The sequence below is a fragment of the Camelina sativa genome, chromosome 14 (assembly GCF_000633955.1).
Source record: "Camelina sativa cultivar DH55 chromosome 14, Cs, whole genome shotgun sequence".
Taxonomy (NCBI): domain Eukaryota; kingdom Viridiplantae; phylum Streptophyta; class Magnoliopsida; order Brassicales; family Brassicaceae; genus Camelina; species Camelina sativa.
The window spans coordinates 24,104,447-24,125,781 of NC_025698.1; the positions used below are offsets into that span (position 1 = coordinate 24,104,447).

General features: G+C 37.6%; 4 protein-coding genes across 4 annotated transcripts in view; 1 reads left to right on the forward strand and 3 right to left on the reverse strand.

Moving 5' to 3' along the window:
* Positions 8,277 to 11,235, forward strand: LOC104743934 (probable pectinesterase/pectinesterase inhibitor 17). Its single transcript, XM_010464962.1, has 3 exons — positions 8,277 to 8,316; positions 10,019 to 10,196; positions 10,773 to 11,235. Exons 1-3 carry the CDS (start codon positions 8,277 to 8,279, stop codon positions 11,233 to 11,235), a joined length of 681 nt encoding a protein of 226 aa, XP_010463264.1.
* On the reverse strand, positions 15,751 to 16,447 carry LOC104742308 (pectinesterase inhibitor 1). The gene has a single exon (XM_010463300.1). The coding sequence runs from the start codon at positions 16,391 to 16,393 to the stop codon at positions 15,860 to 15,862; it is 534 nt and encodes a 177-aa protein (XP_010461602.1). The 5' UTR covers positions 16,394 to 16,447; the 3' UTR covers positions 15,751 to 15,859.
* On the reverse strand, positions 16,770 to 19,028 carry LOC104742309 (dihydrolipoyl dehydrogenase 1, mitochondrial). Its single transcript, XM_010463301.2, has 3 exons — positions 18,662 to 19,028; positions 17,135 to 18,395; positions 16,770 to 17,036 (listed from the first exon to the last, which is right to left on the reverse strand). The coding sequence occupies exons 1-2, from the start codon at positions 18,932 to 18,934 to the stop codon at positions 17,145 to 17,147; spliced, it is 1,524 nt and encodes a 507-aa protein (XP_010461603.1). The 5' UTR covers positions 18,935 to 19,028; the 3' UTR covers positions 16,770 to 17,036; positions 17,135 to 17,144.
* Positions 19,674 to 21,335, reverse strand: part of LOC104742310 (probable protein phosphatase 2C 13) — a 4,233-nt gene continuing 2,571 nt past the window's right edge. The window contains exon 3 of the mRNA XM_010463302.2: positions 19,674 to 20,413. Within this exon, the coding sequence (XP_010461604.1) occupies positions 20,026 to 20,413 (388 nt within the window). The 3' untranslated portion in view covers positions 19,674 to 20,025. The remainder of the gene's footprint in view (positions 20,414 to 21,335) is intronic.

The following is a 21,335-nucleotide window of genomic DNA, read 5'->3' on the forward strand; positions in this document are numbered from 1 at the left end:
ATGGTTCCATCTCTAAAGAAGTATATGAAGGAGATCCTCACTGATAGGCTGAGTTGGAGAAGGGAGTCATGTACCTCACACAATAATGTAGTTCAATGCTTCAAAATTGAATGCTAGAAAAGTGTGGAGATTCAGGACCGTTTACGCTACCTTGCACGATAGGAGATCTCAAGTTCAAGAATTGCCTCTGTGATTTGGGAGCAAGCGTAAGCCTGATGCCACTCAGCGTTGCAACACGACTTGGACTATACACCTTCAAGCCGACCCAAGTCACCTTGGCCCATAAGGGTTATTGGAAACCTACTAGTGCAAATTTGGAATTGCTACATACCTACTGACTTCATTGTTTTAAAACTTGACGAAGAATCTCAAGAACCCATTTTGCTTGGAAGACCTTTCTTAGACACTGTAGGTGCAATGATAAACGTCCGAGAGGGAAAAATTGATTTGCACATGGATGATCTGGTCTTAAGATTCAATCTGGAGAGAGTAGCTAAGAAACCCACCATTGATGGTCAAACCTTCCGAATTGACATGATAGAAGAGATAGTAGATGAGATATATGAAGAGGTGTGTTCGAATGATCACATGGCCGTCACCTTGACTAAAAAGGAACCAGAGCTATTATACTTGTCTGAAGAGACCATGAAAATGGCAGAAACACTCGATGCAACGGAAAATTTGGAATGTGAAGTCCTTTTTGTCAATTTGCAAACTGGACTGACCGATCCGGCTCTTTCTGCGGCAAATATCGATAAATGCAGCGTATCAGTCGATAAACGCAGCGGATCAGTCGATCCCGAATCCTGCTCTGAGACCAAAGAGCACCAAGAGGACTGGAGCGAACTCAAAGCTCCAAAATTGGACTTGAAACCACTTCCAGAAGGACTCATGTATGCCTGTCTTGAACCAAACTCCACATATCCTGTTATTATTAATTCTAACCTGAATAATGTTGAGACCGCATTCTTGCTCTGCGAGTTGAGAAAATATAGGAAGGTTTTGGGCTATTCCTTAGATGACATTTCAGGTATTTCACCGGAGTTATGCTCTCGCCGCATCGACCTTGAAGATCCCTCAAAATCTTCTGTAGAACATCAACGAAGGCTAAATCCAACCCTCAAGGAAGTGGTGAAAAAAGAGATCCTTAAACTGTTGGGAGCTGGAGTTACTTTCCCAATATCTGACAACATTTGGGTGAGTCTGGTCCATGTGGTGCCAAAGAAAGGAGGGGTGACAGTAGTTGTGAATGAAAAGAATGAGTTGATCCCCACCAGAACAGTCACAGGACATCGAATGGGCATCGACTACCGCAAGCTCAATGCGGCCACCAGAAAGGTTCACTTCCCCATCCATTCATTGACCAAATGCTTGAGCACCTAGCCAATCATCCTTATTACTGCTTTCTGGATGGCTACTCTGGTTTCTTTCAAATTCCAGTCCACCCAGATGATCAGGAAAAGACGACTTTCACATGCCCTTATGGCACATTCGCTTATCGGTGAATGCCATTTGGGTTGTGCAATGCCCTAGCTACCTTCCAGCGCTGCATGATGTCCATCTTTTCTGACTTGATAGAGGATATCATGGAGGTATTTATGGATGATTTCTCGGTCTATGATTCATCTTTCTCTTTGTGTTTGTCTAATCTGTGCAAGGTTCTTCAACGTTGTGTGGACAAACACCTTGTTCTGAATTGGGAAAAATGCCATTTTATGGTCACCGATGGGATTGTCCTTGGTCATCGAATTTCTGAGAAGGGGATAGAAGTTGACAAGGTCAAGATTGAGGTGATGTCCAGTCTGCAACCACCTAAAACAGTGAAAGATATACGTAGCTTCCTCGGTCATGTTGGATTCTATCGACGGTTCATAAAGGATTTCTCCAAAATAGCCAGGCCACTCACCTAACTGTTATGCGAAGATATCTCCTTTGAGTTTAATGCAGAGTGCTTAGAGGCTTTCCTCACAATTAAGCAGGCACTGATTTTAGCTCCAGTAGTTCAACCACCTGATTGGAATCTACCTTTTGAAATTATGTGCGACGCAAGTGATTTTGCTGTTGGAGCAGTTTTGGGACAGCGCAAGGATGGTAATTTGCATGTTATTTACTATTCCAGTAGGACACTCGATGGAGCACAGACCAAATATGCCACGACAGAGAAAGAGCTGCTCGCCATAGTTTTTGCGTTTGAGAAATTTCGATCCTACCTGGTGGGTTCTAAAGTGGTTGTCCACACTGATCACGCTGCACTGCGCCTTTTACTAGACAAAAACGGATGCTCAACCGAGGATGTTCCGTTGGATTCTACTCCTGCAAGAATTCCATCTTGAGATAAAGGATAAGAAAGGAGTAGATAATGGAGTGGCAAATCACCTTTCTAGATTGAAGATCGATGAAGAGATCCCCATCGATGATCGGCTTCCTGAGGAGAATGTGTATGAAGTTACAGCATTTGAGGAATGTTTCAAGGACGAATCTGACGCTAAGGTCCTCTAACAAATAGGTGATGACTCCCCATGGTATGCTGACATCGCAAACTATTTGTGTGGTGCAGAGGAGCCTCCGAATTTTATTGGATATGCTAAGAAGATGTTTTTACGGGATGTGCAACGCTACTTCTGGGATGAACCATACCTTTACAAACATTGTGCCAATGGTCTTTACAGAACACGTGTCCCAGAATCAGAAATTCCAGGGATTCTTTTTTACTGTCATGGATCCAACTAGGCAGGCCACTCCGCCACGTTCAAAACTGCAACCAAGGTACTTCAGGCTGGTCTCTGGTGGCCTACTCTCTTCCGTGATGCACACGATTTTCCCGATGTGATGCTTGCCAGCGATGTGGGAACATAAGCAAAAGGAATGAGATGCCGCAGAATTTCATCTTGGAAATTGAAGTATTTGACTGTTGGGGAATCAACTTCATTGGACCCTTTCCACCTTCTTATGGCAACCTCTATATACTTGTGGCAGTAGACTACGTTTCCAAATGGGTCGAAGCAATGGCAAGCCCCACCAATGATTCCAATGTGGTCCTTAAGATGTTCAAGCATATGATTTTTCCACGTTTTGGTGTTCCTCGGGTGGTAATAAGCGATGGTGGAACTCACTTTATCAACAAACTCTTCGAGAATCTCCTGAAGAAGCATGGGGTAACACACAAGGTCGCCACACCATATCACCCTCAAACTAGTGGGCAGGTTGAGATCTCAAACCGTGAAATTAAAAGCATTTTGGAAAAGACAGTAAACTCAAAAAGGAAGTATTGGTCTACAAAACTCAATAATGCGCTATGGGCTTACCGGACCGTTTATAAGACACATATTGGAACCACACCATTCAAGTTGGTCTATGGTAAGTCGTGCCATCTACTCGTCGAGTTTGAGTACCACTCACTTTGGACGACGAAGCAGATGAACTTCAATGTTAAGACTGCGGCCGAACGACGCTTGATTCAGCTGAATGAACTTGATGAGATCCGCATGGATGCATATGAGAGCGCCAAAATTTACAAGGAACGAACTAAGCAATGCATGATAAGAAAATTGTTCCTAAGACTTTTGCTGCTAATGACCTGGTACTGCTCTTTAACTCACGATTGAAGATTTTTCCTGGCAAGCTATGATTGCGTTGGTCTGGACCTTTCCGAATCAAGGAAGTTATGCCCTATGGTGCCATTGTTATTTGGAACCAATAGGGTAAGGAGTTTACAGTTAATGGTCAACGCCTTAAGCCATATCTTGTTGATCAAGATCCAACTGAGGAATCAACCATCCATCTGTTGGAACCCCAAGCTGCTTAAGCAGCAAGAACAGTCAGGCTCGCAAATTTAAAGAAGCGCTAATGGGAGGCAACCCATAGGGTTTGTGCTGGCTTACCCTTTAATTTATATTTTTCTTAGGATTTTGATTTTGTTTTTAGGATTTATTATTGTGAATCACGTCTAGTGTTAAGTATTTTCAAGAACAGGTTCCAAACGCAGATGATGCGAATTCATTTAAAAGCATGTTCCCCAGCCATTTCAGGATCGGTCAATCTGTTTACGGATCAACCGATCCTCGCTCCAGGTAAGTAAATCTAAGAGAAAGAAAATAAGGAAAGAAAATAGGGAAATAAATCGGTTTATTCCGGTTAATGGACTTAAATCGAACCGGGTTGACCCGGTTTCGTGCCCAATTCCAGTCTTTTAAACCTAACTTCTTCTTCTTCCTCCTTCCCTTTCGCCGACCCCGATTTCGAACTCCCCTCTCCCCCTCAATTTTTCGTTGTTTTGCTTGAGTTTTGGGATAGCCACACTCGGATTTTCACCCTTTTTCAAACCCCCATAGTTATAGCGGTTATCGAACAAGGTAAGCTCTTCACTTTTCCATTTTGGTGTTCGATTTTCTGCGGATACCAGGTTCAGTTTTGGCTTTCCATAATTCTTTCAATTTTTGTTTCAAATTGGACTGCGAATCGATGGGTGACCAATCCTAAGACAGTTTTGGAACTAGATTTAGGCTGTTGTGGCTTGAATTTAGATCTAGGCTTGTACTTTTGGTGAGATGATTCAGAGAATTTTCACTTGGTTTCACTTTCTCACATATTGGAATTCTCCTTTGCAGATAATGCCTAAACGACGGCGCAGTGTTAAGGAGCCTGCAACTCCTACCGATGAGCCACCAACCCAAGTTTGGAACGATGAGGATGCTAAGTGGTTTGACTTGTTGGGTCAGTGTAAGATGGAGCCGACTCGGTTTGCTGATCGAGGGCTTTTTGAGAGGATGGCTATGCTTGCCGATTTTGATGAGTTGGTAAAGAACATGGGATTTGGTAGGCATGGGATTTACATGAGAAGCTTTCCGAGAGTTTCTGGCAACTGTGAAGGTGGATTTGTCTGACGGTCCTGACACATTAGCTGAGTATTGTTCGATCAGTTTCTTTCTGCTCAAGAAGCATTACACCATCTCCATGTTTGACCTTTGTGACATTTTTTGTTTCCCTTGACACAAGCAATGCAAGATGGAGAAGCTTGACAGTAGGACAGATGTTTGGAAACTGATAGGAGCTGGGAACTATGTCTCCCGTGGTGCCAAGCAATCTCGCATCCGCAACCCAGTCCTTCAAATCACAGCTAAGTTCTTGAGCAACACCATCTATGCTATGGCTGAGACTAGCACATTGCAGCTACCAGAGTTGTGGATGTTCTTTCACGGTCTTCGTCGGTTCTTGAATGCTCCTACTTCCCCGGTCTACAACCAAACTCACGACGTTAACTTTGGATTCTTGCTTTCCAAGGAGTTTGAGCAGGTACGGAAGAACATGTCCAAGGCCAAGAATAAGAGGATACTCATCGGTAGCTTGGTAACTCCTATCATCGAGTATTGTGGAATTGCTTCGCCATCTTCCACTTCTGTCCAGAAGAAGAAGTTCCTTGACCTCAAATATATGTTCACTAGTGAGATTCTTGTGCGTCAAAACTTCGTCTACAAATTTCAGTACAAAGCTGGCAACTTTCGCTACATGCGTATCCCTATGCCTTCTTGCACTTCACTTCGCAAAAAGGTGAACATCACCTTTGAGCCCCCTACTTTAGCTCTTTGTGACGTTGACGAGGTTGCTTGGATGGAGGAGTGCGAATACGTTTCCCGCAGACCCACACGCAGCACACAGCCAGACAGCGTCTCTGACACACCGCAACCATCTCGTTCACTTCCGTCATTTCCGACCTTTGATGTGAGCCAGTTTGTTGCTACACCGCCTATCCGGGAACCTCAGTCTGAATTTGAGAGGTGGGTCTACGACACTCAGAGGAAGAATAATATGCTGCTCATTTGACAGGCTACTTGGCTTCAGGGATTTGCACCATCTAGTTTTGCACCACCACCGTCGGATCCTATGGCTGCCAGTGATGCCGATAACACGCTACTGAGTGTCTCCACTCTGATCATTCTGCGACTTCCTCACCTTCCCGCTAGACTGTTGATTCACCACGGGTTACTTTTTCTCTCTTTTCTAGGATTTCTTTTGGTTTTTCCCTTTTATTTGTCGGAAGTCCCTTTTTCTTCGCTTCGCTTTCACACTGGGACGGTGTGAAGTAAGTCCGGGGGAGGGGTGTCTCCAAGTTACTAATGTCGTTTTCTTTGGATGTTTTCTTTGATTTCCTTTTTCTTTGAGTCACTTTATCGAGTCTAAAAAAAACAAAAAAAATGTTGGGAAACTATGATCATTTCTAGGGATCTTTTGCTTTGAACTAACACTTTTGTGATTGCTTTAGTACTTTTGATTTTTGAATGAAGCTTGGAATGAACATGAGCAGTCTCAACACGCCCCAAAAGACCCTCACCGAAGAGAACATTAAGCTGATCCGACGTTGTCTCTAGCTTTGAAAGGACTTAACCGGATTTAACTTCTTGCCTTGGGACTTGGTATACACCGAACAAGACTCCTCCCTTAAGTAATACAAGACATGCATCACCTCACAAATTATGCTTCCCCTCTCTCTTCCCTTTAATACTGAATAAAAAAAAAAAAAAAAAAAAANAAAAAAAAAAAAAAAAAAAGAAAGAAGAAGAAGAGGATATAGGTAATAAAAGAAGTGAACCGAGGGTTATGCGTAAACCTGTGCAGGAATTCATGGAAACCTGTCCACAAGAAAAGAGCAAAGGATTGATAAATAAAATACAATGATACCCTAGAAAATTAGGGAGAAATCAATCCTTTGGAAGTGAGAAAAGAGAGAGGAAACGGAGCATGTGAAGGAAGTCTTGGGCATTAAAAGGTTGAAGGAGTCAATAAGTTCAGTGATTGATATTCTCTCGGCGAGACCACACATTTTCACTAATCTGATGTAAGGAGACACCAATGGGGATGCTGAAGGTTCTTTAAGGTTGTGGAGTTCAGAGTAGGGAGTGTTGATCCTAATCATGAGCAGAGTACAAAAAGTAGTTCTTAATTTGATTTGATGAAGAGTGCAAAGAAGAGGTTCCCAAGAATATGTGAGTTTCCACTTTCAAACATTTTCTCTGTTCCGGAGTTTTTGTTTGTTCTTGCTTGAGGACAAGCAAAGATTCAAGTCCGGGGGAATTGATGTGTCTGTATTTTATAGGTTTTAACCATAGTTTTAAGGTTTGTTTTGAGTCTTTTGTTGAGTCAAAGTGTGCTTTGAGAGACTTTTTAGTCTTTTATGAGTCTGTACAAGTTCTAGACTACTTTGGAAGGAAACTGAGTGTTTTGGGGATGAAAACAAGCATCTGAAGCAATTTTGGTGAAGACTGATCGGATTAGCAAGCAGATGGAGCAAACAGAGAAAATCATCCAGGATTGGCTGATCCTCATTCGGGATCGACCAATCCCGTACCCGAAGCAACTTTTTCTTTTATGTTTTAAACCAACTTTTAGGGTTTTATTTTACTATTTAAGCACGAGGCTCGACCTCTAGAAAGATAATTTTTATTCTCGGCAGCTTTTGAGTACTTGTAAGCTTGGGAAAAGATCTCTAATCGTTTGGAGAAGTATTCTGAACCCTTTTATTTCCCTTTGCAATTCAATTATGTTTTCTTCATCTTTGATTTGCAGTTCTTTTACTTCCATGTTTGTGTAGTTTACTATTGGGCTTCGGGTTTCAAAAAGATTCTCTAAACTTAGGTTGTTAGATTTGGGATTGATCTTATTTTTCTTCATCTATTGTTGTTCATAATGCTTAAGCTAGACTGATCACCTAGATTAAGATCTTAGGTTTTTTCCATCGTGGCACCAAAAGTGTTGTTGAGTTGCTTGAAAGGAACATAGGTGAGCAAGGTGGACCTTAGCCAACAGAAGTTGAAGTTGAGGCACCTTGTAAATAAATCAAACTGGAACTTTAATGCTTGCTTGTTTAGCTAGATTCAAACGGAAGTTCAGGGTCTAATAATTTTTAGCATAGTTAGCTAACACTGCGAAAGTAGGTTAGCTGTATAATTGTGATTTGAGTTCAAGAATGGTGTATAATGCTTTCCCAATCTATCATCTAAATTTGTGGTTGTATCCCCCAACTGATTCTTTACGCCCAATATCTTTCTTTAATTCCAAAACCCTTATTTATTTTCTGTTTTAATCGGTTACTTGAAACACAAACTTTCTCTTTGTCTTAGCTATATTCGGTCTATATAATTTCATAGTGCATCGCTTGGTCTCTGTGGATTTGATCCTGAAGTGTACAACTATATTACTAGATCGTGGTGGAGTACACATTGAGTTCTAATTGACCTCTGATCAGGCTGCCATAGTGTTTTAGTGGATCAAAGATTGTTATGATGAATTATTTGAAGGATCGGCTGAAAGGAAAGTTATCAGGTTGGTATTCTTGGTGTTTATCTCAAGGAGGCAAAGAAGTGCTCTTAAAGTCGGTTGCCTTGTCCATGCCAGTTTTTGTAATGTCCTGCGTTATGCTGCCAAAAAAACTTGTGAAAATATAGAAAGTGCCATAGCTGCTTATTGGTGGAGTTGAGGAGAACATGCTAGGAAAATCTACTAGTAGAGTTAGGAAAGGTTATGTTTGTCTAAAGACCATGAAGGAATGGGGTTTAGAGATATCCAAATCTTTAACGAGGCCCTACTCGATGCATTTTTCTTCTTCCTCATGTAATCATCTTCTGAACTAGAAGTACGAAAAGAAGAATATGAACCACTTGATTCGCTCTCAACCAAAAAATCTCATCTTTTTTTGACCCATAAGAAAGAGAGAAAGAGAGAAAGAGAGAGAGTTACCTTAGACGAATTTATAGAATGTTTAAGAAGATAAAGACTTGGCCATTGAGAAAGAGGAAGGAGAAAAAAGCGTTAAGTTTATAAATTAAAAGAAATAATTATAGTTAGATGATAACAGTCAAGGGAATATTAAATATAAGTTTAAGTTAAAGCCGGCGCACAGAATTACCAGGCCTCAAGCTCATACATTTTGTTGGACCGTTGTAAATTATTTAAAGGAAAAAAAATAAAAGGAAATTAAATTATATAAACGATATAGTTTCTTAGACTGGATTCATTGTCTGTGTCACAAACCACATGTAGTATACTAGACGGGCACAAAACCATTTAAACTATTTTTGTCGCTTATTATAGAAGACCATACAATTCTCGTATTTGTTTACTACACCAAATATTTATAATTCGTCCAGTTTCATATTCTCCAATCAATTCAAAGTATCCTTCACCGTATAGTTAATATATCTATCTTATACTTAGTTTTTAAAGTTAGTAATTTATATAATCGCGACATGTGTTAAGTATATCGATAATATTTTGATATTTGTGAAAAAGTTAATGAAAATTAAAAAATCCTAAAAATAAAAGGATTACAATAGGAAAATATGTGCAATTAATAAGGAAAATATTTGCAATTTAATTGTAAATATTATTTATTATAATCATATATAGTAAAAAAGAAATTTATACAGAAAAGTGATTAAGGTATGAAAAGGTTTAATGTATTAAAATTAGTGATTAACATAATGTAAAAAAAATAAGATAATCAAAATAAGAAATTATTGTAATTTTCTTAAGTTTTCCAATCAGTGAATGATTTGATAGCGTATTCAATATTATGTTATTATATAAATTTTAGTTTTCAAAGTTAGTAACTCATGTGATCGCGACATGTGTCAATTTAACAATTAAAGATTTTGTCATTTGTTACACAAAAACTTTGTTTTAACATATTTGTAAATTATAAAAAAAAATAAAAAATTTAACAATTAAATAAATATAAAAAATAGTTCATATATGTATATAAAAAATTATACTAGTTCTATTTTTAAATTACTAATTCTATAAGAAATAAAAAATAAAAAAAATTATACAATTAATTACTATAATACAATAATTAAATAAATTATACTGTCAATTATTAATCCTAAAAGAAAAAAAGATTATAGATACTCACCTTTACATAAACAAATAATTTAACTAAATCTGTAATCCTTACTGTTGGTTGTTGTCTCAGGTACCAGCTTGAGCTAATACCTCATCTTTTTTGCCATTTTATCTGAATCTGTAGTTTCTCAAAAGATATTCGCTACCGTAACTGTGAGCAAAGACGGAAAAGGCAACTTCAGTAGGATTAGTGATGCAATCGCAGTCGCTCCTGAAAACAACAATGGAGATATCAGATATTTCCAGATATCAATAAAGGAGGGAGTTTATGCGGAGTATCTGATCATCCCTTCTAACAAAGGGTATGTGATGATGACAGGGGCCAGTAAGAACCGCACAATCATCACTGGGAACCGCAACTATGTTGGCGGCTGGAGAACTATGCAATCCGCCACGTTCTGTAATCTAAAATCCTCTTCTTTTTTTTCTCCTTTCTATTTTCTTCTTATAAAATCTCTTTTTAGGGTTTAGGGTTTGATTCTTAAAGAGTATTTATTATTTATATGGTAATATTATTTTATATAGGTTTAAAAATTCTTAAAGTTGGGTTACAATAATAGCATAAATTATCAATCAAGATTCTTGTTGATGACATTATAAAAATTATACGCAAACTCATAATTAATATATAATAGTTCTTTTTCTGATGTATACACCGGCGGTGGGAAAAAAGTTTTTCGCGCGGGATATCACATTTCGAAACACGGCGGGTGCAAACAAGGCACAAACGGTTGCTTTACTATTCATTTCAGATCAATCCGTCTTCTACCAATGCAGTTTTGAGGGCTTCCAAGACACACTCTACGTTCACTCCAACTTCCAATTTTACCGCGACTGTGACGTTTACGGGACCGTCGATTTCATCTTTGGAAACGCAGCCGTCATTTTCAGAATTGCAATATCTTCGTACGGCGTACTCCTACTGGCACCAATACAGTCACTGCTCAAAATAAATCCAACCCAAATCAAACCTCGGGAATCATCATCCACAATTCACGTGTCACTGCTGCTACGGATCTTCTACTAGTTTTGGGATCCACCCAAACGTATTTGGGTCGACCATGGGACAAATACTCGACGACGGTTTTCATGAAGACATATCTCGACAGTCTTATTGATCCACGTGGCTGGTTTGAGTGGAATCAGACTACCGATGTCAGCACTTTGTTCTATGCGGAGTTTCAGAACAAGGGTCCAGGTGTTTCAACATCAGGTCGAGTCACATGGCCTGGGTTTTGGATCCTTCATTCTGCTTCAGAGGCTTCAAGGTTTATCGTTGGTACTTTCCTTGCTGGCAACTCCTGGATTCCACCCGGTGTGCCATTTACTTCTGGTCTCTGAGTTAATATATAATATATTGCATAGACTTCATTATAAATGTAACTTGTTCTAAAAATTCGGACAACTGGAGATAATTGATTTTATATTTTTGTTTGAAAGACTGAAAATGTGGACATCTCGAATCTTAAGAATCTCCGATGGATATACAGATCCAAACTATATTTTCTTCCCCCCNNNNCCCCCCCCCCCCCCTCAAATCTGATGATCTCACATAGGAATACAATGTAGTGGCTCGAGTAGGTTAGACTTTTAGCACTCTTTTTTATGAACTAATAAATACAATTGTGATTAGAAAGAGTAGAGGTAGACGAGAAGAGGATGTAATAAGTTGATCGGTTTCTTTGCCACAAGCAATTCCTTCCCACCTTGTCATCGTGGTTACAATTTTTTCTGTAGAAATCAGAGTCAGCTTTCTTCCCGCTCCATGTCCCACGCTATCTGCCTTCTTTCTGTGCATATATATATACCAGAGAATATTCATTAGCCAAAGGAGATGCTCCAAAAACCAGCCCTTACTTCCACAAGATCAAAAGAGCTAAAAGGTAGTATGGATATTGAATATGTTAGATGTGAACAAATCAAAACAGAGGCAAGGAATGTTATTGTAAGGTATTGTCCAATAGTTTCACAACTATCATGAGAAGCTGAAGCAATAAGGAAAACAAAAAAAAAACCATGAGTGTGTATTGTCTCGAACACGACACAAAGGAAGCTGAAGCAATGAGGAAAACCAAAAGAGGAAGTTACCTAGTTTGGTACAAAGAAGAACTATTGGGACACCAGGGACAGAGTGCTTCAGCTCTAGGATCCACTGCAAACAGAAGATAAAGCAGCAAACATCACAACGAGATAACATCTTTAGTATTTTTACAAAACGTTTAGTAAACTTCATTTCAAGACGCACTTTCTTGGACACATTCTCATAACTAGCCTTACTGATAAGAGAGAATGCTAAGATGAAAACATCAGCACCACAGTAACTCGAAGGTCTCAGTCTGTTATAATCCTCCTGCCTTGGTTACAACAAAACCCAAAGTTTCATAAACAAAGCCATAGCTGCTACTACTATGTAAGAAGATCCCCAATATTTGATCTGCGGTATCCCACAATCCTAGTTGACAAGTGCTAAAGTTATCGAAAAATGTGTATACATAATCCTGTTCCACGGTAAGTCGCAAGATTCAAGCTTCACAAATCCTCACAACAGTTCAAATTCATTCATAATATGGCCACAAATTAAATCACATAACAAAACCAAACAAATCAACAATTTGCATACATTGCCTTCCGCTTCTCTTCTCCTCTACCAAGACTAGGTAGATAGGAAGCTATTGATCACACAAACAGAATTAAAAAAAAAAAAAAACAGCAAACCTCAGATCTTCAAAACCTTAAAATCGAAACCTAAAACTGAAACTAGAATACCTTTGAGTGGAATGTTCACTGAGCTCTTCCTCCAACACAGAAAAATAATCGATGGATTAATACCAAATTATGTAAATTAAAACCTCGGTCCCATTGGCTGAACTATTAGGAGTAATATTACGGATTACTACTAGCATAGCATGAGAACGACGATTTAGGCGTGTGGTGTTGGAGGTAGATTCATTGTTCATTGGATATTTAGTTATTTACTGTTAGGGATGAATGATAGTATGATACCCATCCGTTGGGTTTTTTTAGTAGACGGATTAATAACCTATATGTATTTTTTTAAACCGCTTGATTTTCTTTTGTTTGATGTATGCCCGGGTGTTGTTGGCCCAGTGATGTTGAAGAATGTTAAGGGTAGGCACAAATCTATACAAATTTTATTATTTTTATATTTTAAGAAATTCCTAGTGTATGATGGATATGGATGGTTTAGTTTAATATATATATATATATATATATATATATATATATATATTAGAGTTTTCTAACAATTCTACCATGTTTAAAAACTAAACTCATTAGTTCTACCACATTTGATAACTCTTTTTATGAAATACCATAATCACAACAGAAAAATATTAAAATAACCCTCATCATTTCTTTCTTTTTATCAAAACAAAAATAAAGTTTTTTCATCTTGTTTTGCTGTCTTGTTTTTTCAACTTTCTTCCATTAATTTTCTCTACATCTCCAACTAATATCTCATTTTTTTTTCAACTCTTTCTTCTTCCATTAATTATCTCCACATCTCTCCAAATTCACAAAATCGAAACACAAAAAAAAACTTCTTTTTGTGTCTAATGTTTCCAACTTTTCTTTCTAAAAAATATCTCTTTGTTTCTCTTTTTTCTTTTCGTTGATTTTTTCAGAAGCTCACTTCTGTTTTTTCCCATGGTATTCATTAGTGTCACCGTTGGAGCTATTAATTTGGTGGACAAATTAAACACACCAGGTTGTCCATTATTAATCTTGTGATGGACAAGTTATTTTAGAAAGACAATAATTTATTTACGCGAAAGACCAGTTTTAAACTTGTCCAAAACCTTCACTTGTCCACTATTAATCATGTCAAGTACTTCATGATTCACAAAAAATTTGTAGACAACATACTTGACAAATGGACATGTACTTTAAGTTAATAGACAAATTTGTACTTCTTAACTTGTATATGGGACAAAATTTGTTTATGGGAAAAAACTTGTTTATGGGACAAAACATGTCCGCATGACTAATTTTGTCTACAGACTTATGCTATTCTGCCCACCAGATCTCTAAATCAAAAAAACATATAGAAATATAATTTGCAAACTCTATGTAGCCTTCAGATAAATTAAATTAAATTTAATTTAATCTACAAAGTGTCTATTATAGGTCTAACTTGTGTGTCTAGTGGAAATAATTAATGCACATCTATGTTGCCAAAAGAGCAAATATATATATTGACATAACTGATCGACAACAGCTTACAACTTCAAAGACATTATTATCATTTTAAGTAGCATTTGTAGTAGGAGAGAAAATGAGTTTTAATATGTGGTAAAATTGAAAAATTTGTTAGCAAATATGGTACTCTTAGCTAAATTCCCTATTTTTTACTTTGTTATTATGCGTTTCATTGTTCTACTTCTACCAATAATAGCATGTTTAAGTATCCTCTTGACATTGTTCTATTTTTTCAAAACATGATTTTTACCTCTTCTTTTTTGTCTATTCTTTTTTGTAAAGGTAAAAAAAAAGCTCTGTAAACACCAATATTTAAGAGGAATATAGAATTATGACATCTAAACAAATGCGTTAACATATATATATATTTTTTTTCATTTAAATTCTGTTATGTATGATAAGACTTGGTTACGTATGTTCTGTGGTTATATTTCATTTAATTAAAGCTTCTCCTTATCTAGTACTGGCTACTTTCTCCAATTTTGGTTTCCGATTCTCATCAGAAAAGCTACACTGAAAAATGAAAGACTTTATAACCGATTCATACAATACTAAAGAAAATGTAAAAACTACTATCCATCATTGAATAAGGTGAATTAAAGAATAAGCTTTTCAAATATTTTTCAATGGCATGGGGTTAAAGATATTATCAAATTAATTAAAGGTACATGTTCAATGTAACTTATGAAATTATATATTGACGGTTTTAATAATAACATAGTTTGTCCTCTAGCAAACAATACAATTTAATTAAAGCAAACACATGATGATGATGATTTCAATTATGTTCGACGTGGTAACATGTTAGAGATAACAAGAGCAATACCACAAATATTCTTCTCATGTTTGTCTCTTATTAGGTTTCTCTTCGATTAGGTTTTACGTTTTTTGATTGAGGAATGATTAGGTTGAAGAATGTAGGATTTAGCGATTAAGATAAACGCCTTGATTTTCCTATAAATCTCCTTTGATCTTAGATCTGGTTAGTTTGTGCAGACTAGTAGTTCTATCACCGCTGCAATAGCAATTGTACGACTTTCAGTCGTTTGCAATTGTTACAACTAAGTTTATTAGCAAACCAAAAATATAAATTAACAGATACAAGTGTTCCACTATTGTTTTGCTCACACTCTTAATTTATTATTACTATTTATGAATGATTTTAGTATAAATATGTTGTTTTATGTATTATTAGTTTTTTTCAAAAGCTATTAAAATACATTAGTTGTATCAGCTATATTTAGTTGTACGAGTTTTTTTACGATTTGGCTAATATTGGTAGGACCAAAATGAAGGTGAGTAATGATTGACTATAAATTTTTTTAAAAAATAATTATTTAAATTTAAAATTAATGAAATGAATAAATAATAAATATAATATTTAAGGGTAAAATTGAAATTGTCTTTTATTATAAAGGTAGAAAGGTATCTAGAAGTAAAGAGATTATTGTAGAAATGTTTTCTTAGTCAAGGGCGCAAGAGAATTAAAAACTATTATCCTTTTTTTCTTTACTTAATTAAATGGATATTATATTCGTTATTATGTCTCTGCAAACTTCCATCATTGAATAAGGTGAATTAAAGAATAAGTTTTCAAATATTTTCGAATGACATTATCAAATTAATTAAAGGTTCATGTTCATTGTAACTTATGAATTTATATATTGACGGTTTTAATAATAACATAGTTTGTCCTCTTGCAAACAATACAATTTAATTAAAGCAAACACATGATGATGATTTCCAATTATGTTCGACGTGGTAACATGTTAGAGATAACAAGAGCAATACCACAAATATTCTTAATTGCTTTACTGTTATTCACAACAGAAGCATCTACTGATCTCAATCTCTTCACATCATCTAAACATGAATCAGCTCCATCCAATGCAGCAGAAACTTTCATGTTCATCCCCATGCCATCTCCTGAAGCCAAATGCTCATAAGCTTCCTCGAGGTTTCCAATCGCGCTCTCGTATTCATCTACGCATGACCTGTAAGCTAACTTGGATCGAGGGTCGACTCCTCCATCGATAATAGATTGGAGTCTTTTCAATGTTTGTTTTGCTCTTGATTGTGTAGAATCAAGTGTGGTTTTTGCCAAGGCTTCAAGATTAGGCGAGGCGAATTTCGGATTGAGGAATTTAAGACAGAAAGATGGGTTTAAGGTTTTGTCACATATTCCGCTCATTTCTGAACTTGTGATTGCGTACGAGGAACCGATCAAGAGAAGCAACATGAGAGAAGACAAGAACGCATTGTTCCTTAGATTCGCAGCCATTCTTGTTTTCTCTTCTTCTTGTTTTTCTTTCAAGTTTTTGATACAAAACAATATTCAAAGCAATCGAAATATTTTATTTATATGGAGTAATTTGCGTACAACGCATTAGTCAAAACAGAATCAAGAATAGATGTTGATATGAACGATGAAGAAAGCTTTTACCATTGTTAGAAGAATTGCAAATATAGTAAAACTTATGGTATTTATCTATCTCCATGATTTAAAAAGACAAGACTATATCATCAGTTGTATCTGTGCTTAAGTAACCATGGAGCTAATCTGATAAAGTTTGGTCTCTTAGTGAATGTATAATGCCCCTTAGTTAAGGTAGGTAAACTACTAATGAAAACAGAGTAATCAAAATTTATGTTTAGCGTTAACCAGAAAATAAAAGCACTAAAATGTGTTAAGAGTAAATGTTGAATATTACTAAGGAACAGGCTTAACCCGAATCAGAAACATATGAAGAACATTAACGAATAAAAACAGTATAGTATCATCTTCTTTTGCAACTCATTCCATATCCAAGAGGAATATAAAGGACAAATTCAAGGCTAAACCACAGAAAACCGAAACAAAATCCAACCCGGTTAAGATACGATTTGGCTTGTTATAGGTGGCTCACTCCTTTGAGGTCGTCGTCCTAGTGTGTGGGATGTGATACATAAGAAATCAAAACCGCAAATCAAAAATCTAAACCAAAATCGAATAAAACCAAACCAGACCAAAAGCGTGACATACCTTCTTCCCTTTAAATGTGAATGGGCTTGTCATAGGTGGCCATGGCAGCTTCCTTAAGAGCCTCACTCATAGTGGGATGAGCGTGACAGACTCTAGCGATGTCTTCACTCGATGCATCGTAGTTAATCGCAAGAACCGCCTCATGAATGAGTTCCCCAGCGTTTGGTGCCATAATGTGAACCCCCAGGATCTTATCCGTCTCCTTGTCAGCCAAAATCTTAACCAAGCCTTCTGCATTATCAATAGCCTTCGCTCTGCTATTGGCCATGAATGGGAATTTTCCAACCCGGTAAGTCACACCATCTTTCTTCAGCTGTTCTTCGGTTTTACCAACTGAAGCAACCTCAGGATGCGTGTAGACAACACCAGGAACCTTGTCATAATCCACATGGCCGTGTTTCCCTGCTATGAACTCTACACATGCAACACCGTCTTCTTCGGCTTTGTGAGCAAGCATTGGTCCTGGAATCACATCTCCAATAGCATACACTCCTGGGACATTGCTCACGAACCTCTCATTCACCAGAATCCTCCCGGCTTTGTCAGTTTCCACTCCGATTTTCTCCAGATCAAGTCCAGATGTGAACGGTGTTCTTCCTGCTGAGACAAGGACCACATCGGCTTCCAGAATGGTCTGGTCTCCTCCTTCTGCAGGTTCCACAGTAAGCTTCACACCATCAGAGGAGGAATCCACGGAAACAACTTTAGTCTTTAGCATGAACTTCATCTTTTGCTTCTCGAGTGAACGTTGAAACTGCTTACGGATTTCGCCATCCATCGAAGGTACGATATCTCCAGCAAACTCAACTACCGTGACCTCTGATCCAAGCCTACCCCAAACAGAACCCATCTCGAGCCCAATATATCCCGCACCAATCACAATCAGTTTCTTGGGGATTTCCGATAGAGACAACGCACCAGTCGACGAAACAATCTTCTTTTCATCAATCGTAATACCAGGCAAAGACTTAACATCTGAGCCAGTAGCAACAATGATGTGTTTGCCTTTCACAACAGTGTTACCTCCATCGATTGTCTCCACAGAGACTTCATTAGGGGAAAGAAACTTACCATATCCCTTAACATAAGTTACCTTGTTCTTCTTGAACAAACCCTCAATACCACGAGTGAGATTCTTAACCGCATTATCTTTCTGAGCTAACATAGCAGGAAGATCTACCTCAACTGAAGAGACCTTGACACCATGTTTAGCGAAAACATGCTTTGCCTCATGGTACATATGTGAAGAGTGAAGAAGAGCCTGACACATCAAAAACAACACAAACAAAAAAAATGGATTAACTAAGCTAATAACATCATCATCATAACTTGAATCAGTATCTCAGAACACAAATAAGCGTATCACAGAAACTTCTATTTTATTTCCATGGATTCAAGAAGACGAATACATACTTATGGAGTAATTGTGCCTAAGAAAATGAGAATCATTCTCCAGATTGATTAAATCTAAAATGATGATCAGCAAAATTGAAGAAAGGAGAGGAGATGATTAATTGAAATTGAGACCTTGGAAGGAATGCAGCCGACGTTGAGACAAGTACCACCGAGTGCGCCGCGTTTCTCGATACAAGTGGTTTTGAGACCAAGCTGAGCCGCTTTGATCGCCGCTACGTAACCGCCGGGACCGCCGCCGATGATGACGACGTCGTTCTCATCAGATCCTGATGAGGCGAAGCCACGGGAGAGGGAGAAGGAGAGTTTGAGAGCGTCAGTGGGAGAGTTGGATAAGTTTCTGGTCAGAAAATACGCCTTTCTCCTGGCTAAATTTGCCATCGCCATTGTTGTTCGAGAGAGAGAGAGGGAAAGAGAGACTTGGCTCCTTTTAGAGATGAACAAAGCCGGCAAATGTAAAGTAAGAGAGGCTAATTAAAAAACCCTTGTCTTTTTTTCTTCTGATCACAAATATTAATATTTCCATAATTGACCAAATTTTATACATTTTTAAGAAAGTATATAGATACTTTGATTTGTTAAAAGAAGTATATGGACACTTGAATTACAAAAATCTCAATAATCTCCAAATTTGGAATTTATTACCAAGTGTTATTTAAATCCACAATTTGAATGGTTATTATATATTTTTTTTGTCAATCTTTTTATATTCATTAAACTACACATCACTTATGCTATATGATTGTCGACCATAACAATGATACTATGACGGTAGAATCAGTAGTATTTGGTAGATTATATAAGCTCTGGTTTCACACTATTCATGTAATTTATAAACAAAAAATTCCCAATAAAAATGTAATTTTAGAACTTATGTTTTCATTGAAAAGTTAAGTACCTTCCTTTTTTATTGATATTGTATAAGAAATATATGGACATGACGAATTTTGGAGGAGAAGAAGATAAGAGATAAAGATAGAGATGATGCGAAGCAATGAGTGGGCATAAGGTTAGGATTGATGCTTTTGAGATAAAACTCCAAAACCTTTCACAGTCCACAAAAACTCCCGACTTCCACAGATATTGGAGAGAGATAGAGAGAGTCTTAAACCAACATCATGCTCTCTCAGACAAAAATCTAGATTCAGATACTTCAATTAAAAATCCTTAAAACAATCAATAATGGGTACAAATCACTAATCCTCAAAAAAAAACAAAAATCAAATCCTCATAATCAGTTTTCAATAATCCTACCAAAACTTCAGGCTGCTTTTTCTCTCTATCTCCCTCTCTCTCTCTGAAACAACCAAAAAACACAGATCAATCAAAAATGAGTAACCACATTACAGACATGTCCTTAACTCTCTATCACTCTCTAAGTCTCTTATTTTATCTTTATCCAATTGAATCTCAAATTAGAGAAATAATCATTAGATCAGTAACACCGCTCCCTGTATATACTGCCATAAACACTGCTTTCACTCTCCTCCAAGCATTGCTTGTAACCGAGACCGGGCTTCATCAGAAACACAGAATCTCAATCTTCTCCTCTGCGGTTGTTTAGGTGAAGATGGGATCGAGGATAAGCAGATGACTACCACCGTCATATTATCTGACGAGTTGAGCCTCGCTGCTTCTTTTCCAAGTTCCATAGCACATTGTCTCGGGTCACCATGCCTCCTCAATCCTTGCCTTACATTACTCACTGCATTCTGGCTTGACAACACATCCCATATACCATCACATGCCAAAATCAAGAACTCGTCGTCCTCTGTTAGAATGATCTGTTGAATCTCTGGGTCTGAAATCAGTGGTGAAGAGGACTTAGTGAAAGGATTCTTCAGCTCCCAATCCCCAATGGCACGGGTGACAGCAAGGACCCCGTTGAGGTATCCGTCCTCAAAGTATCCTCCTAAATCCTCAATCCGCTTTCGTTCTGGCTCATATGTTGATCTGTGATCGAAAGACATATCAACAGCAACTCCTCTCCTACAAAGCACTGCACGGCAATCTCCAGCATTAGCAACCAAAAGATGTCGTCCGATTATGAGAGCAGTCAAAGCAGTTGTCCCACAAGAACCACTGACAATGCTTTCATCAGCCATGGCAATATCAGCCAAAGCAAAAGCCTTTCGGTGAGAATTCTCCAGTTCTTCTAAGAAAAAAGCGTCCACAATGGAGGGCATCTCCGGAAACGCAGCATCTTGAAAAAACAATCTTGTCAAGTTCTCCTTCATGTAAACTGCTGCCTCAGGCCCACCATGGCCATCAAACACACCATAAAAAGCACTTGGTAACGAGAAGTTGAAGGATCCAAGTTGAGCTGACAAGTCGTCAATGCAAACGTGTTCATCCTCCATGGTTTCTCGGCTTCGAATGTCAGCAAAGCTCCCAGATCGTATAGCTGGGATAAACTCACTGGTTGAATCTTCAATAGTAGTAGTCACACAACTCATGCCCTGTTACAACAAAAGTACATTAGTTTAACATAACCGTTCATAGATCAGATAAAACAGTAAACTTTGCAAAAAAAAAAAGATAAACAGAACAACCAGAACAGAGCAAGATCAACATTTTAAAAGCGCATTAAAGTCGTTCCTTCATCAATATTAAAACTAATCTATGAACACCTATACCTAACAGTCTTCGCAATATAACAAAAGGCATAACTTTTTCCCTTAAAAAACACCAAACTAACTTGCATTGTCTACATGATTCTTCGTGAACAGAGCAAGCCAGATTCAACATCGATATGCTTACAGAGGAAACAAACAAAAAACCTAAATCT

What these genes read in the sequence shown, in the direction of transcription:
- LOC104743934 (XM_010464962.1), top strand. Translation starts at nt 8,277, where the DNA reads ATGAATTATTTGAAGGATCGGCTGAAAGGAAAGTTATCAG. An exon ending in GCTGAAAGGAAAGTTATCAG is followed by an intron (nt 8,317 to 10,018) that starts GTTGGTATTCTT and finishes CTGAATCTGTAG; the next exon opens with TTTCTCAAAAGATATTCGCT. An exon ending in ATCATCCCTTCTAACAAAGG is followed by an intron (nt 10,197 to 10,772) that starts GTATGTGATGAT and finishes TTGGAAACGCAG; the next exon opens with CCGTCATTTTCAGAATTGCA.
- LOC104742308 (XM_010463300.1), bottom strand. Translation starts at nt 16,393, where the DNA reads ATGGCTGCGAATCTAAGGAACAATGCGTTCTTGTCTTCTCTCATGTTG.
- LOC104742309 (XM_010463301.2), bottom strand. Translation starts at nt 18,934, where the DNA reads ATGGCGATGGCAAATTTAGCCAGGAGAAAGGCGTATTTTCTGACCAGA. An exon ending in TCGGCTGCATTCCTTCCAAG is followed by an intron (nt 18,396 to 18,661) that starts GTCTCAATTTCA and finishes TTGATGTGTCAG; the next exon opens with GCTCTTCTTCACTCTTCACA.